The sequence below is a fragment of the Gouania willdenowi genome, chromosome 18 (genome assembly GCF_900634775.1).
Source record: "Gouania willdenowi chromosome 18, fGouWil2.1, whole genome shotgun sequence".
In the NCBI taxonomy this organism is placed as follows: domain Eukaryota; kingdom Metazoa; phylum Chordata; class Actinopteri; order Blenniiformes; family Gobiesocidae; genus Gouania; species Gouania willdenowi.
The window spans coordinates 16,861,710-16,879,638 of NC_041061.1; the positions used below are offsets into that span (position 1 = coordinate 16,861,710).

General features: G+C 39.0%; 1 protein-coding gene across 1 annotated transcript; it reads left to right on the plus strand.

Annotated features, from left to right (window-relative positions):
- Nucleotides 1–17: 17 nt before the first annotated feature.
- Nucleotides 18–17,050, plus strand: dok1b (docking protein 1b). Its single transcript, XM_028475316.1, has 5 exons — nucleotides 18–300; nucleotides 10,110–10,427; nucleotides 10,681–10,771; nucleotides 10,967–11,139; nucleotides 14,770–17,050. Exons 1-5 carry the CDS (start codon nucleotides 244–246, stop codon nucleotides 16,153–16,155), a joined length of 2,025 nt encoding a protein of 674 aa, XP_028331117.1. The 5' UTR covers nucleotides 18–243; the 3' UTR covers nucleotides 16,156–17,050.
- The last annotated feature ends 879 nt before the right edge of the window (nucleotides 17,051–17,929 follow it).

Here is a 17,929-nt window from a genome sequence, read left to right on the forward strand (position 1 = left end):
GGTGGATGGTAGGGGGATGGAGCTCTATAGTGTGTAACGGCAGTAGACAGCAACCCGTGGACATGAGGCCACTCTGCGGGCTCAGCGCGCTGTCTCTCGGGGCCTCTTTTCCGTCCACAATGACCGTGTTCCCTTAACAAACAACTACAGAGGAGGAGAATATTTAAAACTCTGGGAGAAAACCAAGACTTTTTCTACCGATAAACTTGAAGTCCAGATTGGATCTGTTGGCGCGGGAGGGGAATGGACACCCAGGTTAAAGAGGGACAGCTTTATGTGCAGCATCAAAAGTTTGGGAAGGTAAGTTGAACTTGGGCCATCTGCTGAATGCCTCACGGTTAGATTTAACATGAATTAATTCATTTTAATCAGCTGCACTGGAAGTGATGCCTCGTAACCCATTAATTATAATAGCAAACATTAAATTTGACGCTTATATAATACAGTTTTTAAAAGAAAATTGACATTTTATTCACATGTGTAAATATAGTTCTTCTATATGTCTCTTGGTTAATTCAGTTAAATATGTGTAAGGGTTTTTCTCACTCAGGTCTCAAAACAATCAAAATGTGTGTTTTGATATTTGTGTACTGCGGTTTTAAAACAAAAAGGATGACATCAATGTAAATGTAGATAAAAGGTTAATAAATAATTAAGAAAATAGATAATATCGTAGTTTCATTCAGACAATGAGAATAGGAAAAACTTTAATAATCCCAGAGAGACATTACTTTTGTTAAAATTGCTCTAAGTCATATGTGTCAAACTCAAGGCCCGGGGCCAAATTCGGCCCATTTGGAGCATCTAATTCGACCAAGAGGAGAAAGTAAAAATGACAAAGAAAACATGAATCATTGGATAAATGAAACTCGACAATAGATGCAGGGGCTCACAGTTTTTACCCAGTGCTTATATTGCATGATTACAGTCATTTTTAATGTTAAACTGATGAAACAAAACTTTAAAAGTATTTTATTTTTAACACTTTGTTTAATTAAGTAGAAATTGGTCACAAATCTATGAAATTTAAAGTAAAGATCTAGTCGGGGACTGATATCTGTCTCTTATTGCTTTGATATTGTATATTTTATGTATACGTACAAGTGCAAACTAGGGCACAATAGTGTTAAAATTACTCGTTTTTCCCACATTAAATCTGTGGCCCACTTGAGATCAAACTGGTCGCTGAACTAAAATGAATTTGTCACCCCTGTTCTAAGTAGAACGAGGTGAAAAGAAACGCTAATAAAAGATAAACACATAATTAAAAGTAAAAAGTAAACATAGGGACCAAGACGATGATTTAATTAACTCAAGAACAAGGATTTAATATGAATAATCAGGATGCAATAGAAATGTGAATATGCATTTTGAATTATTAATTTTCCTATACTCCAAAATTTCAACATAAAAGGTAAAAAATGTGCAATTACAAGGAATTACTGTTGTTTTGAAAGTCTATTCAATGATTTTGGTGATCTAATTTAAAGCTAATATAAACATTTTTTAATAAAACCTGAAATATAATAGCTGGCAATAATGTAACAAGATGCTGAACCCAAAATGTAACAACTTTTTGCCCAAAATGTAGATATTTTTGAATGCCAAAAATGTCACAAAGCGTAACAACTTTGTGCCACAAAACGTAACAACTTTGTGCCACAAAACGTAACAACTTTGTGCCACAAAACGTAACAACTTTGTGCCACAAAACGTAACAACTTTTCGCCACAAAACATAACAACTTTTCGCCACGAAACGTAACAACTTTCCGCCACAAAACGTAACAACTTTGTGCCACAAAACGTAACAACTTTGTGTCACAAAACGTAACAACTTTTCGCCACAAAACAAAACGTAACAACTTTTCGCCACAAAACAAAACGTAACAACTTTTCGCCACAAAACAAAACGTAACAACTTTTCGCCACAAAACAAAACGTAACAACTTTGTGCCACAAAACAAAACGTAACAACTTTGTGCCACAAAACGTAACAACTTTGTGCCACAAAACGTAACAACTTTGTGCCACAAAACGTAACAACTTTGTGCCACAAAACGTGACAACTTTGTGCCACAAAACGTGACAACTTTGTGCCACAAAACGTGACAACTTTGTGCCACAAAACGTGACAACTTTGTGCCACAAAACAAAACGTAACAACTTTTCGCCACAAAACAAAACGTAACAACTTTTCGCAAAAACAAAACGTAACAACTTTTCGCAAAAACAAAACGTAACAACTTTTCGTAAACAAAACGTAACAACTTTTCGCAAACAAAACGTAACAACTTTGTGCCACAAAACGTAACAACTTTTCGCAAACTAAACGTAACAACTTTTCGCAAACAAAACGTAACAACTTTTCGCAAACAAAACGTAACAATTTTTCGCAAACAAAACGTAACAACTTTTCGCAAACAAAACGTAACAACTTTTCGCAAACAAAACGTAACAACTTTTCGCAAACAAAACGTAACAACTTTTCGCAAACAAAACGTAACAACTTTTCGCAAACAAAACGTAACAACTTTTCGCAAACAAAACGTAACAACTTTTCGCAAACAAAACGTAACAACTTTTCGCAAACAAAACGTATCAACTTTTTGTCACAAAACGTAACAACTTTTTGTCACAAAACGTAACAACTTTTTGTCACAAAACGTAACAACTTTTTGTCACAAAACGTAACAACTTTTTGTCACAAAACGTAACAACTTTTTGTCACAAAACGTAACAACTTTTTTTCACCAACAAAACGTAACAACTTTTTTTCACCAACAAAACGTAACAACTTTTTGTCACCAACAAAACGTAACAACTTTTTGTCACCAACAAAACGTAACAACTTTTTGTCACCAACAAAACGTAACAACTTTTTGTCACCAACAAAATGTAACAACGTTTTGCAACAAAAGATAACAACGTTTTGCAACAAAAGATAACAATGTTTCGCAACAAAATGTATACATTTTCTGCAAAAAGTTGTTACGTTTTGGGTTCAGCAATTTTGTTACATTATTGACCAGTTATTACATTTTGGGTTTTATTATTTTAAAAAAAAAATATCAATTCAAGTATTGTTACATTTTGGGTTGTTGTTACATATTGGTCTTCAACAAGCCTTTACTGCTATGTTACAGAGGATCAATCTGGTGTATGTGCACACTGACAACATTAATCAGTGTTTTGAACACATGTGAAAGTCTGGATTAATCCTGCTGCTATTGCTCTGTACAGTGATAAATTAAATACAATGGTAAATAGAGGCAGTTTCCTCTGTTAAACTGGGGCAGGAAGAGAAGTGAGGATGGGTTTTGTCTGTTGTGACCTGGTGGTACCTGTGAAATTAATTTTCGTAAGGAAGGTACTCAAAGACAGAACAGCAGAGGTGGAAAGTTAGCGCCCACGAGGAGTCTGGACACAGCCAAATACCAGTGATAACGTGTGTCTGTGTGTGTTTGCCTTCATTCTAAGGGCTGGATAAGACCTCAGTCACTTTTCAAGATCTCTAAGAAGGTCTTTGTCTTCCCTGGTCATATGACATGAACCAAGCTGTATTTCCTGCCCTGAATTCACCACTCCAGTCCACAGTCCACACTACACTACACATTCCCTTCATCATGAAAACTACAGCTCCAGCACCTTTTCATCTGCTCCTTTTAAATGGAAACTAAACAAGTGGCCATCAAATATGACATGTTAATGTTGGAGAAGACAAAAGGAATTCTGGAAACAATTAAAATGTTGAAACTACAGCAAATGCAATTCCTAGTGCACACACATACAGTTGATTCCCCATATGTGAAAAAACACCAGCCAGATGTGCATGCTGGGTTTGTAGTTCACAATGCTAGATGTCACTTGAGGCACTAGTCGCTGCACTGCGAGGGTCAGCTCCAGCTGCAGATGCTTTAGTGCACTTTCTAAACTGTTGTCCTTGTAAAAGGGTAACAAAAAAAAAAAAAACAACTCACATTCCTGCTCAACGTCTGCTCAGCAGACGGAAGCACCATCTATCACCAAAGTATTCATGAAATCTTCGATATGACAGACCTTCAGCCTTCATCTGTACACGTAGAAGTTAAACTGGTTTTTAAATGACAGCTCAGAACAAAGTGATTGTGTTAAGAGTTTAGATTCTGACACTCATAGAGGATAAAGCAGAGCTGTGATTACCATTGTGCACACACATGGATTACATACCTGCAGAGGGATTCACCAGCAGCACACAACTGTTTTGTTTGACGTATGCACAGGGTTTTTGTTCTGTAATTACAAGATAATGAATCGCAGGTGTATCTATATGAAGTCTCCTATACTCTCAGGGAGCCTGACCCTAACCAACAGCATGGTTTTGTTTTTGCTAATTCTGCTTTGCTTTTGGCTTTGTTTTGACTTATTCCCATTTTAACAAACACAAGTACACTTGATTTTAGTAGTGCAAACAATTGGTAATGTATTAGGTCTTGGTGGAAGCTCATTGTTTGAATCAGAATGCGGTGGAAAGTAGATTTAAGTGCCTTTTAAATGCAAGATTGTTTTTTATTTGTAACAGTTGGTTCCAAATCTGCAGAAAAACAAAGAAAAAAATGAGGGAAGCAGTGGTTCAATAGCTTTTAAAGGTTCGAGAAGAATGGCTCAACTGGTTTGAGATATTAGAAAGACAGCAGCGAATAGAAAATAAACTAACAGAATACACTTCACACTCTAAAGCAGTGGTTCCCAACCTCTTTCAGGTCGTGTCGTGACCCCATTTTTAAATGACACCATTTGGTGACCCCAGATAGTTTTTTTTTTTCCGCTAAAATTATTTTTTTGATGTTCATACTTTGTTACAAATACAGAGTAGCCAGTATTAGTAGTACACAATAGTGACAATATGCGCCGGCTCAGATATTTTTATACTGCATTGTATTTTAACTAGATTTATATTTGAGAAAGTGTAGAAATACAATGGTTTGAGATTTATTATGTATTGTATTTTAATTGTGCAAAATAGATCAATTGAAAAAATAATACAAAATCAATCAAATATTTAAGAAAATAATATATATAATTATATATATATATAAGTTGAATGAGTATTTTTTAATTTTATTAGTAGACATTTCAGGCGACGCCCACATGGGGTCATGACTCCAAGATTGAAAAATCCTGCTCTCAGGACACTGCTGCAATTAAAAAAAATAAAATATATATATATATATATATATATAATTTTAATTAGTAAGTTTAAAATTTTTATTTCCAGACCACCCCAAGGTTGAAAAACGCTTTGGTGTGTCTAAAGTAAGACACACCAAAACTGGAACCGGACCATCAAAGATTGCCTTTACGTTGCCTGTTTGGATGATTATTGATATCTGAAGTTCAGAATTCGCTAAACAACAACACGTCCTGGAACAGTAGATTATAGAAGTTTTTTTTTTTTTGTCCCCTGCAAATTTGAAGCCTTTTCGTTTCTATTGAGCATTCTTTGCACAAACCACAGTCATTGTTGTTGCCAATATCTCTTCCTGCATGAACACAGTCTAACATCTACTGCTAGACAATGCTGCAAGAATCAAAGCACTAGGAAGATTATTGTCCATTTGTTGCACAAATCATCCTCATTTCTTGTCTTACACATTAGAGTTAACTATTCATTCAATGAATGTAACCCTTGAGGTCCCATAATGTTTCTACAAAACTCCAGAAGCAGAAAGGAATCCTAATCTGTCATAAACAAACAACCTATAAAATGAAGAAAAACTAAACCGGATGCCATCTCACGAGGCGTGTGTTGGCTAATTATTAACCGTTATGACTGTATACAGCAACAGTGAAAACATTGGGGTTGGGCGTTGGGGTTGCCTCGCCCTTCTGTGATGAGTTTACATGTTCTCGCCACAGTCCATAATCACTAGGGATGTAAAGATTGATCGTAAGACAGTTAAAAATCGATTCAAAGGTGTCACGGTTCACATCAATACTCTGAAATTGAATCGCAGTACTTTAAAAAAAAAAAATATACTTTTTTATGTATTTATTTTTTTACAACAAAGGGCGCTTTCTATTTAGAATTTGAAATTCAGGACGCACCACACTGTTTTAAATCCAAAGTGTGGAAGCATTTTGACTTCCCCCAGACAAAATGAAAGAGGTGAGAAAGAAAGAACATGTGAAATCCAAGGTAAGAGGAGCACAGAGAGGAAAGGGAGAGTGAAAGCCATAGTTTGTTTATTTATATTATTTCTTTGATATGGGATTTGTTTTAAAGTCCAATTATTAAGGCACATAATAGATTTTCAGCTGCACCTTTAAAAAGAAAAGGAACTATTATGCAGTTTTGCATAGTTTACTGTAGAGCCAGAGTTTAAATGAATTGGCTTCTTCTTCATTTGTATTATTTCTTTATTTCATTCAGGATTTTTTTTTAATAAAATTGCATTGTTTTGCATAGTTTATCAAGGGATTCTTTTGACAATGAAAGATAAAATAGTACAGTATTTTTATTTTCAAAGAAAAAAAAAAGAATATTTTTCACTCATCATTTGTCTACAGTATCATTTTGTAAAATAAATCGTGAGAGAATCGTATCGTGAACCCAGTATTGTGAATCAAATCGTATCGGGAGTTGAGTGAATCGTTACATCCATAATAAATACGCATGTTCCAATTTTTTGAGAATTAAAAGTTCAAAATTACTTTCTCTGTGATATGTCAAAAATATGTTTTTGTGGTCCAAAGTCACTTTCAGATCCGTCATTGCAGGAGGAATAAGTGCTGCTGATACTTGTGACAACATCAGAAAGAGGAACTATACGCGTGTGTAGTGGAAAAAGGCTTCAGCAAATTAGTGTGTAAGAGAACCTAAATAAAGGGCTTGTATTTACTGGATTATATCAGTTTTTCAAAAATAAACGATTGTCATAACAGGGTGAGGGCAACCATGTGTTTAGTGGAAATTAGAAACAAAAACGCACGCGGAATCCTGAGTTTTGTTGTAAAAAGCTGCAATAATCAGAGAGGAAGTTTCTCTCTGTCACACTCCCTGACCTTTGCTTAATTTCCTGATAACAGTTTCCTTTTATGACCAACTGTTTCACACGCACACACACGCACACACACACACACACACACACACACACACACACACACACACACACACACACACTCACACATCTAATAGGTGCAAGGCAACAGGTTGTTTGAATGTGTGTGTGTGTGTGTGTGAGAGTGCAACATAATCACATGTTTGCAGTGAGGAAACTGTACAAGGTTTGTTGTGTATAATGGTAGAAATGCTGTGACATATGAACATGATCTACACGTACGTTACACATTAGCTTGGTTTTGTTAAACCTATGCTACTTGTCAGCCGTGTGCATCAAAAATGTGTTCATCTATTATCAGGCCGTTTATGATTTGAAAATGTCATATATATTTGTCATTAAAATTATTTTCTTTGTATTTTATAATACTCAAAACTTTAGACAACCTAGAAAGTCAAAAGGATGGAAATGACCTAACCTCTTAATCCAGTGGTTCCCAACCTTTTCCGGGTCGTGACCCCATTTTTATATCACAAATTTCTGGTGACCCAGAGACTTTGTTTTCCTCTAAAATTCGTTTTTTGATCATATTTGTCATACTGTGTTACAAATACATGGTAGTAAGGATTAGTGCACGAAGTGACAATATGCGCCAGCTCAGATATTTTCTATGCTGCATTTTATTTGAACTACGGTAGATTTATGTTTGAGAAAGTGTAAGAATAATAGATATTTAAGCTCTTTGAGCTTTCTGCCTCTTCCTGCACTGTGTCTATTATGTATTGTTTTTCTAATTGTTCAAAATAGATTTAAAAAATACAATAAAATAAATATAAAAAATACAATTTTAATCTGAAATTCATTTTATTTTATTATTACTTGACATTTCAGGTGACCCCAAGGTTGAAAAACCCTGTCTTAATCTAAGCCTTTACTGAAAATAACTAGGTTTGTAACGTCAAATATAAAGGAACATACTGTAAGAACGAAGCAGCCAATTAGCAGGAGGAAAACAACAAGGCTGCTAAACGCAAATAAAAAATGCACTTCTGTTAACTTCTCTCCCACATTGCCAGTGAACTGTAAATATTACCAGCTAGCTCAAACAGTAGCCATCACAGCTATGTATTTTCTTATGCATATTAATGTTTTTATATGTATTTGTTAAAGTGATCTTTACAAGCGGTTTTAAAATGTTTTTTTATATAGTACACCCTCAAAAAACTACCATCAATCATATTGGTTATTTTCTCCTATTATCTGACCAGGGAAGTAATTCTTATTCTGGCATCTTGCAAGTTTCTCATGTATTATCTTCTAGCTGGATTTTTCCTCAAGGATGAAATATCATTCCATCGCTGATCTTCTTGTTAAATGATTGCAGATTATGTTGCAATGAATGCAAGTGAATCACACATGGTGTGAGAGGTTCATTTGTGGAAATATTTGTGTTTGGATATTGTCTCACATAGTTTAAACATGACACAGAGTTGTTTATGTCAAGCACTATGAGTAGTGCTTAAAATATCCCATGATGTACGTTGTTTTTTTGTTTTTTTTTTTTAATTAACATCTGTTGTCTTACACACCTGCTGAGCTTGTCATTGTTCGGTGTTGTTTGTCCTCGTAGGGGAGAATTTCATTGTCTGGCTTCCTCTCTGGTATCCTCAGGGAGAATCCATAAATCTGTCACATTATTTGAAACACGTTCAGTTAGAAAACATCAACATGAGGGGTCATCCAACCATAGGACAATAATAATAAGGCTGACAAGAGTAGTAGACTGATTGGAAATAATAGCATGAATATTGACAGGTAAAGTAAACCTCCTGGCTATTGAACAGTTTATTTATTAAAGTTGATGTGTTGAAGCAGGGGTGTCGAACCCATTTTAGTTTAAGGGTCACATACGACTTAGTTTGACCTCAATTGGGCCGGACCACAAAAATCCATGTTTTTGTGAAGGAAAAAGCACAAATCCTGAATGCTAAGCATGTTAGGTTGTTGAAAATTCCCTGACTTTGCAACAAATTTTCTCGAAATTTGCAATGTAATTTGCCAGAATTCTGTTTCCAGGTTTTTTTTTTTTTTTTTTAATAATTGCGATTTCATATTATACATATATACACACATACATACTGTATTATATGTAAATGATGTAGTACAGTACTGCAACCCACATCGTATTTTATCTACCACATACCATTTTTGTGAAGGAAAAAAGGCACCAATCCAGAATCTTAAGCAATTGGCGATTCCTTGACTTTGCAAAAAGTAATTTGCCATAATTATGTGGGAAAATTTCAGAGAATTTTTCAGCTTTTTAAAAAAATATTACTCTAAACAAGAAGACAGTCATCATCCCCCGTCAGATTGGTTCTCATTATAACTCAATCTTTTTGTAAATGTCCTAAATCTAAGAACTTAGATGTATACATAAGAAAATATTATCACATCAGAATATAAAATGAACGGTTTCTAAGAAAAGCTGTCCCCTTTGAAGATACCTCGAACAGACTTAAAAAAAAAAAACCAAACAAGGGCAATAACTACAGAAAAAATAATTGCGCTATTCTCATTTTCGAACTCCATCAAAGTATTGATACCCTGAAGCCACACACCGAATTTGGTTATCCTATCTTAAATGGTTTCTAAGAAAAGCTGTCCCCTTTAACTGGGACGCATGGACGGAGCGCAAACCTATATCACCCCTTCTACTTTGTGTGCAGTATTGCAAGCCCTATTGTATTTTATCTACAATTTATATGATAATTTGCAAAAAGACCTGTTTTTTCTGCAATTTTTACTTTGATCAAAATCTTCTTGTGGGTCGGAATAGATGCTTTAGAGGGCCAAACTTGGCCCCCGGGCCTTGAGTTTGACATGTGTTGAAGTAAAGAAATAAATGGAGAATCTGGATTTTAAGGGAAAGAAAAGGACTTGATGGTGGCAAAAAGTGTTTTGTGAAACCTGAATTGTTGTAGTACAAATGACAATAACAGTTCATTCACTCTAACATTACATGTATTTTTTAGCTTGTGAATTGTCTGTCTTTTTTTTCTCTTATTAGAAATGGAAAAAGAACTGGTTCGTTCTTTACCCCGCTAGCCAAAACGGCATCGCCCGCCTTGAGTTCTTCGACTCGGCGTCTGGAGGCGGAGCTGGCGGAGGCTCAGGAGGCGGGACCAATGAGAAAACCAGGAAGCTGGATAAGAAGATCATCCGACTGTCTGAGTGCATCTCCATTCTGCCAGCTCTGACGGAGAGCTGTCCCAAAGAAAATATGGCAGCGTTCTGCGTGGAAACAAATGACAAGATGCATGTCTTTGCTGCAGAAAAACAAACCGCCAAGGACTGGATGGAAATAATGTGTGACATTGCATTTCAGGTATTTTTTCCTGTGCTGCTCCCAACTCTGTGCCTGCTCCAGATATTAGAGCTTGCACTAAGAAAGCAGTGAATGGGTTTTGGATATATTGGTGTCTTAAAACTTGTTTTTGTTTGTCTTTGAAGTTTAAAAATGCAATTAAAATTCACACAATGATGAAATGATTATGTTGTATTTAAATATTTGTTGTCTGTAGGCATTACTGAACCATAGAAATATTGGAGTATAAAGTACAACTGTGTTTAATCAACAGGGAGGAAGCACCTGCAGTACTTCAGACTCTAATGGAGGATCATTAGACTTACAGATGTCTGAAAACCTAATCTACTGCTCGAGAGAAGAAGGTAAACACATCAAACGTCATTCAGTCTTATTATTACCTGAAGGGACTGGCTACCAACAAAGGGTGTACCCAACCCTGTCCAACCTGCTCCAGCAGAATGCAACCCTGCTCAAAAGGAGTGGCCAGAAGAGTTAATATAAGATGCAGATGCTTCAAGAAGAACTACTTTCCAACATTCTGATGCTTTTCCCCACAGTCAACGAGTTCTGGGTGAGCGTTCAACTCACAGAAGCCTCTGAGCGATGCGGGCTGGCTGGCAACTACTGGCTGAAAGTGGAAGGTGACGTCTTGATCTTGAAGGACCCGAAGACCAAGAGGAACATTCTAGTGTGGCCTTACAAGCTACTGAGGAGATATGGGAGAGACCGGGTATGTGCCTACTCACAAGTCATCAAACACATACAGTAGTTCTTTGACATAAAGGAGTAGCACACAAAGAGGAAATGCCCCCCCCCCCCCCCCCCCCCCCCCCCAAAAAACAAAAAACAAAAAAAAAACAAAAGATCTTGTGGTTGTGGTCTTATCTATTGTTAGATTTGAGTATCCGGCTGCTTGCAGGCAGGTGATCAGACTGAAAACATTTGTTAACTTTTGCACAAGATCCTAACATTTCAATGAAGCTATAGAGATAGTTACACATGAAACATCTTTTTAAAGAAAAATAACTCTTTTTTTTTTTTTTATCCATCACTAGATTTATTAACTAAACTGTATTGTGTTGATGTAACTCTTCGGTATATTGATGGTTATTTTTCTAAACTTTTGGACTGTTAGGGCTGATTTTATGCAGAAGTTTATTCCTTTTCAATGAAAGAATCCATTAAAGGAGTTATTGCATGTTTTATTGTGGAGGTAAAACAGCCATAACAATTTATTTGGTGTGCATGTACTGTACTTTGACTGAATACAGCAGCATGATCATTAGAGAAATTATTCTAATTTAGCTTTCTTTACTTTAAAAATAATTATTTTTGTTATCAGTTTGTGTTTTCTGGCAGATAAGATGACCTTTTTTGACCCAAGAATTCAGTTGTTACAGCAGCCCAAGGTGGTGTAAATACAGGAAACAACAGTAACACTCAAAGGAAAAGCAAAAATAGAAAATAGCATATATATATATTTTTTATTTATTTATTTTTTTCAAAGGTCAACACTACAAGAAGTGCAATCTTTTTTTAGACAGCAATGCATTTTTTTTTTTTATGTTTTTGTTATTGCAATTAAAAAAATTGCATTATTTTATTGCATAATTGTGACCATCACCAGACCTTTATTAAAGGGAGGATATAAAAAGAGAGGGTAGTGTTACACCTAGGTGAGGGGGTGGGGGGGAGGTGGAGGGGGAAGAAAGCAGGGAGGAGCGATTGAAGGTAGAGAAATGGAAGGGTGGGGAAGAGTTGATTACTGTAACGTGAGATGTGAAATTGTAGGCGTGAGGCTTAACTATAATGGTGGTAGCTGTGGGCAGAGGGAAGGAGTGAGTGGTAATACCTGAAACAGGTATTTGGGATCAACGTGTCTAATGTTAAGCCCACTCCAAGTTTTATCCCACAGTCCAAGGCATGCTAGTGCATTGTAGACCGATGTATGTGCAAGAAACTGCCACTGTAAACCCAAGTGCTGCCCCGGACTCGAGGACGCAGCCAGAATAGCAGAAAGACCGGGGGCCAGCGAGCCCAGGCACCCCTCCCCCCCAGGCCGAGCAGCCCCCCAGACGCCCCCAAGACATCAAGCCGAGAGGCAGCCACCGCCCCCCACATACACACCCGAGAAAGCACCCTAAAAGCCGAGGAGCCAGCGCACTCCGCCACCGCCCCCAACCCCAAGGCCCCCACCGACATCCACCCCCACCCCGGCACCCAATCCCCTGAGGGGAGGGCCCAGAGAGCCCCTCGCCCGAGATCCCAGGGCCCACGCCCAGCAGACGGCCAGAACCGCGATGAACGGGCAGCCGGCGGGCACCCGCCAGTGGGCCCAGAGCCAGCAAGGACTGGACCCCAGGCCAGAAGGACCCGGAATAGAAGCAGCACTGGGAGCAGCACGCCCGAGGACAACGACCACACATATATTTGTGATGCACCGAAAATATGGCCACTGAAAATTTACTGAAAGGCTTTTTATCACTAAAACAACAAATGGAAAGGTTGTGATGACGCAAGCAAAAACCGCGGCCTTGTCTGGTTATGGGCCAATGTGTTTGTGGTGTGGACGTATGTTAACACGCTGTATCTGAACGCGAAAGTGTGGTTTTTTTAGCAGAAGTTGAGAGTGAGACGGACCACAGAGTGAGTCTTTAGAGTCTGTCATCACATGTTTCACCTGGACTTCATTGCGACTGTACAAAGATCAAGTACACATTATTCCCACGTCCCACTTGAATGTGGGAATAAAGCAGCACATGATTCAGACCGTGATGGATGACGAGAACCAACACAATCTCACGAGGGAAAAAAAATTCTTTTTCCGGAGATCAGAGTGCTGACAGTGAGAGGTTGTTCAGTGCTGCAGCTCATGTTCTCAATGAGAAGAGGAACAGACTTCACTGTGATAAAGCAGAGAAGCAACTCTTCATTAAGAACTTAAATGCACTTTGGGGCGGATTTACTAAAGGTTTAGGGGTATTAAAACATGTGCAAACATCACTCCACGCACTAATAAGGGGTACAAACCCCAGGTAATCAAGACTGCACGTCATTTACCTCATTTCCTTCTGATGAATATGTATTGTAGGCAGATCTTAAGGGGTGCAAAAAATGGGAGGAGGAAATGCAAATAAATGAATGCAGTGACCACAATGCAATTTATCAAATCTGGAACTGTTTGTGGTGATTGTTTTAACACCAGAAAATAGTACGACTGACAAGCAGGTGCAAACACACACGCAGAGATCAGCTGCAGTAGATGTTGACACAAAGCACAGCAAGTACAAGAAAATAATTTAAATACAACAGGCAATATTACTAGTCACTGAAAGAAAAAGCAGACTAAAGTGTGTGAGGGAGAGAATTGCAGTTGGAGTCCAGTGTGGCTCCGTGCACATCCTCTCTGCGGTGCGCGGAGCTCCATTGATGTCGCTTCTGTGTCTTTCTCTCCATGTTTTGACCATCAAACTCTGGTGTCGCGTTGATGCAAGGAGTGTCAGGCCAGAATCAGCTGATCAGCTGCGTAATTTATGCAGCGATTGAGCAATGTTCACATGAGTGTGCGTGACAGCGCTGCTCAGGAGCTCAGACCTGCTGGTTAATGTTTTTCATGGACCGATAAGAGCAAAGTTACGCATTAGATTAGGGGGGAAATAACATTAGGTTTTAAAGTTTAGTATTAAGTATTAAACAGCATTTTTATTTGTTTATTTTGTTTTCTACATTTTTGACTGCTTGTGCAGCAGACAGAGAAGTCCTCCAATTGAACTTTTTCAAATGTAATTTTGTGCTTCTGTGCACTCACCTCTCCTTGTTAAACGAGCAAAATGTTCATTTAAACAGGGCGGTCTCAACCACATCTATGTGTATGCGCACATATAAGTGTCACAATCTTCGTGAATTCCCCACAGCTGATGAGCAAACAGCGCCACCAAAGGATTTAGGGATTTAATATTTACTGTGGTTAGCACACAGTCAGAGCCATCAACAATACTAATAATTTATTTTTGGTGTTTTTGTTTTCCTCATTTTCGGTTTCAGCCCAGAATTTCAATTTTGGTACATCGCTAGTGTGTATATATATATACTGTATATCTACTTGGGATAAACCTAAATTAATTGAGGAGCAGTCCCTTAACTTATCCTGTTGGAATGTCACGTACTTGAAATCCACTACATTTGGGGAAAAAAAATAGATATTTAAATCCACTGTAGTCTTGAACTGACCCAAAAATGTTTTGTTGATTGTATTTGTTTTGAAAATGTTGTATGTTTTGTAACTGAATAGTCAATAACTTGCTTTCTTTTTCTCTAAATGTTTGCCACTTTAATGTTAATATGTCCTTTTTGTTTGTAGATGATGTTTTCCTTCGACGCAGGCCGACGCTGTGACTCTGGCCCAGGAAACTTCACCTTTGACACCAAGCAGGGCAATGAGATCTTCTCTGTGGTGGACCAGGCTATCCAGTCACAGAAGGCTCTGGCTCAGGAGCGTCGCATCAGCGGCCTTCTGAACTATGACCCCGACTGTCCCACATCCCTGCAGCACATGTGTAGCACAGCCTCTGGTGGCACGGCATCAGGAAGTGGAGACAGCAGCAGCTGCAGCAGTCGGGAGGCAGACGGTGACTCCGGGGGCAGCAAACCGGGGTCAGCTGATGGTGTTCTCGGGAAGAGGGAGGGAGGAGACAGTGGCAATGGAAAAGCTCACAAAGGGAGGAGTTTACCAGAACTACCAGCAGTGTTGGGGGTTCTAGGAGGAGGGATTCCAGCAAACTCTCATAGGGGACAAGCTGGGAAAGGCGTGTCCGTGACAGTTGAACGCGCAGGCTTTTATTCTGAGCCTGTGGACTCGGTCCGCCTACCTACACACACAGCTGATGGTCTCTACTCAGACCCGGTGGACAGCATCAAGGGTCAGAGCAAAACCAGCAACCTTCCAGTGCCCACTCCACGCCTTCAACCAGTAGGAGACGATGGTGATCACATGCACCAAAGCAGCACACAGAGGAACAGGCCTGACCTGTACGCACATGTGTATGACCAAATCACCTTAGAGTTGCACCAGAAAACCAGTGCTCTGAACCTGAACGAAGAGGTGGAGAGGAAGGGGAGGAAGGGGAAAGGAGCCAAGGGTCATAGGCAACCTCCAGGAGGACAAAAAGAGGAGAATTCTCCTTCTACTTCCAACCTCTCCGCAGAGCACATTTACGACGAGCCGGAAGGTTGCGCCAAAAGAAGCGCCGTCCTCATCCCAGCTGGCTCAGGGATGACTATTTATGACGAGGCTCATGGCGATCTCCACTTTCACAGAAGACCGGAGGAGGTGGAGGTTAATTCAGGATCCAACGGAAACTACAGTTTCCCCTCCTGGGGGACGGCATCTGAGCAGCAGAAACACTCTTCTTCTTCTTCTTCCTCTTCTTCACAGCTGGGCTCCAGTCAAATCAGGCAACAACCCCCTGCACAGAAGTGGCCCAAGCCTATCACCGCTCCCAAGCCTGGCAGAGGCATATTCTCCCGAAAAAAGGCTGTGCCACTTCCTTTAGGGAAACGCAGTGATTCTGGAAGTAACAACAACAACAACAACATCTGGGGTTGTGATGAAGGAGCGGGAGGGGCTGAGCTGTACAGCAAAGTGTCCAAACAGAAGCCCCCGCCTGCTAATCTGTGGTACAGCCAGCACCACCGCGCACGAATCAGATCACCTGATATCATTTATGACAACTTGGGGAATATTTGACAGCTCTAACTTCCCCCTTTTGTTCAAGTAGTTTTTGGGATCCAAACTTTCAAAGCAGTGCCTGCACTTTTTACAGCACATTTTTAAAATTTTACATTTCTTCCATCTATGGACTGGAATATTCATCTCAGACTGTTGATTCAATTAGAGAAGATTAGCTCACAACTCGGAGGAAACCACACGAGGACTGCATTATGAAGGGCTGTTGTTGGGGCTATGTGTGTGTGTGTGTGTGTGTGTGTGTGTGTGTGTGTGTGTGTGTGTGTGTGTGTGTGTGTGTGTGTGTGTGTGTGTGTGTGTGTGTGTGTGTGTGTGTGTGTGTGTGTGTGTGTGTGTGTGTGTGTGTGTGTGTGTGTGTGTGTGTGTGTTTGGTCAGTCCCATAATTGGCATTCTCAGCCACAATGTGGCCACAGCAGACACTTAAAAGGACTCGGGCCTTGCTTTTAACAGGCGAAACATGAAGTGGCTATGAAACGCTTTTCTTGCACTGCTGCTTTTCTCGTTCCCTGAAATATGACACAATGTGACGACCAGCAGTGTAGTAATGCTTGAGATGTGTTTTCTTTAAGCAGCTTTTATGTGTTTTCTGGCCCCGGGCACTGAGTTTTGACGAGGTTGTATCCGAAAAGCAGCCGTTTGATCACTGAAGGAGGTTTTATAGGTTGAACTTGAGGACTTTTTTTTTTTTTGCTCCTGTTTTGGCCATTAAATCTACACAAGATTGTATTTTTGAAATCTTCTGTTTTTATATATGTAGACAAACTGAATTTAAACTAATCTATCTTTTGCAATGTGTCCATACGAGCGTGTTAAAACAGCTGTGCTGTCTGTATATACCACTAATATTTGAAAAAGCTTTAAATATGTCTTAGAATAAATCCTACAAACAATAAATCTCTGCTATCCTTTCCCTGATGGCTGTTTCCCAATTAGAGGCTGGTATTTCTGTTGGTATTCCACTGCCTCGCTGTGTTTTTGTTGTTTCAGTCGGTTTCCAATCAACTAATCACAGAGCCTAAAGAAACTCCAGACAAAGTGGTCCTTTTTCTCCTTTTCCTTTTTTCCTTCTCGGCATTAGTACTGTTGTTTGGTTGCTCCGGTGACACTTGGTTAAGGCTGGTTAGGTTCAGGCACGATGCTGAGATATTGGAACAGAAAGTCTGGAATACAAGATGGGGGAACAAGTGGGGAACATGGGTGATTTAAATTTTGAGGAATGTTTAGACGGTAAGAAACAAGTTCTTCTAAGCTTGTCAGAAGAAAGAGAGGATATAAATGGAGACTTGGCTGGGTCAACCTGTCTCTGTCGGCCTGGCTTTCCCATCAGTCCTGCTGCAAATCTCTTTATTCCATGTCACCTGCTGTTCCAGAACCTTCTGCACAGAACAAAATAACTATATCGCATTTAATGAGAAAAGTTTTCCATGCTTCCAAAGGCTACAGTCGGTGGCTGACAAATGTACTGGGAATGTATGACGAGGGAACTACGCATATTCAGCTGCTAATTTACAAACAACACAGGCATTTAATCAATTACTTTATGTCCATGTAACCACAGCTAGCATGCAATTACTGTTTATGTACCAACCACACCCAAAGGCACTTAAATAATCTGTCACCTTTTTCTGTTGATCAGTATAAACATCAAAGTATAAGCAAAAGCAACCACAATAACTAGTGTTCTATATATACACCCAGTAAATTCTGCTTGTATCGATAGGAAAATCTGATGCTTAGTTCTGCCTGAAAGTAACACTATTAATAAAGGTCTGT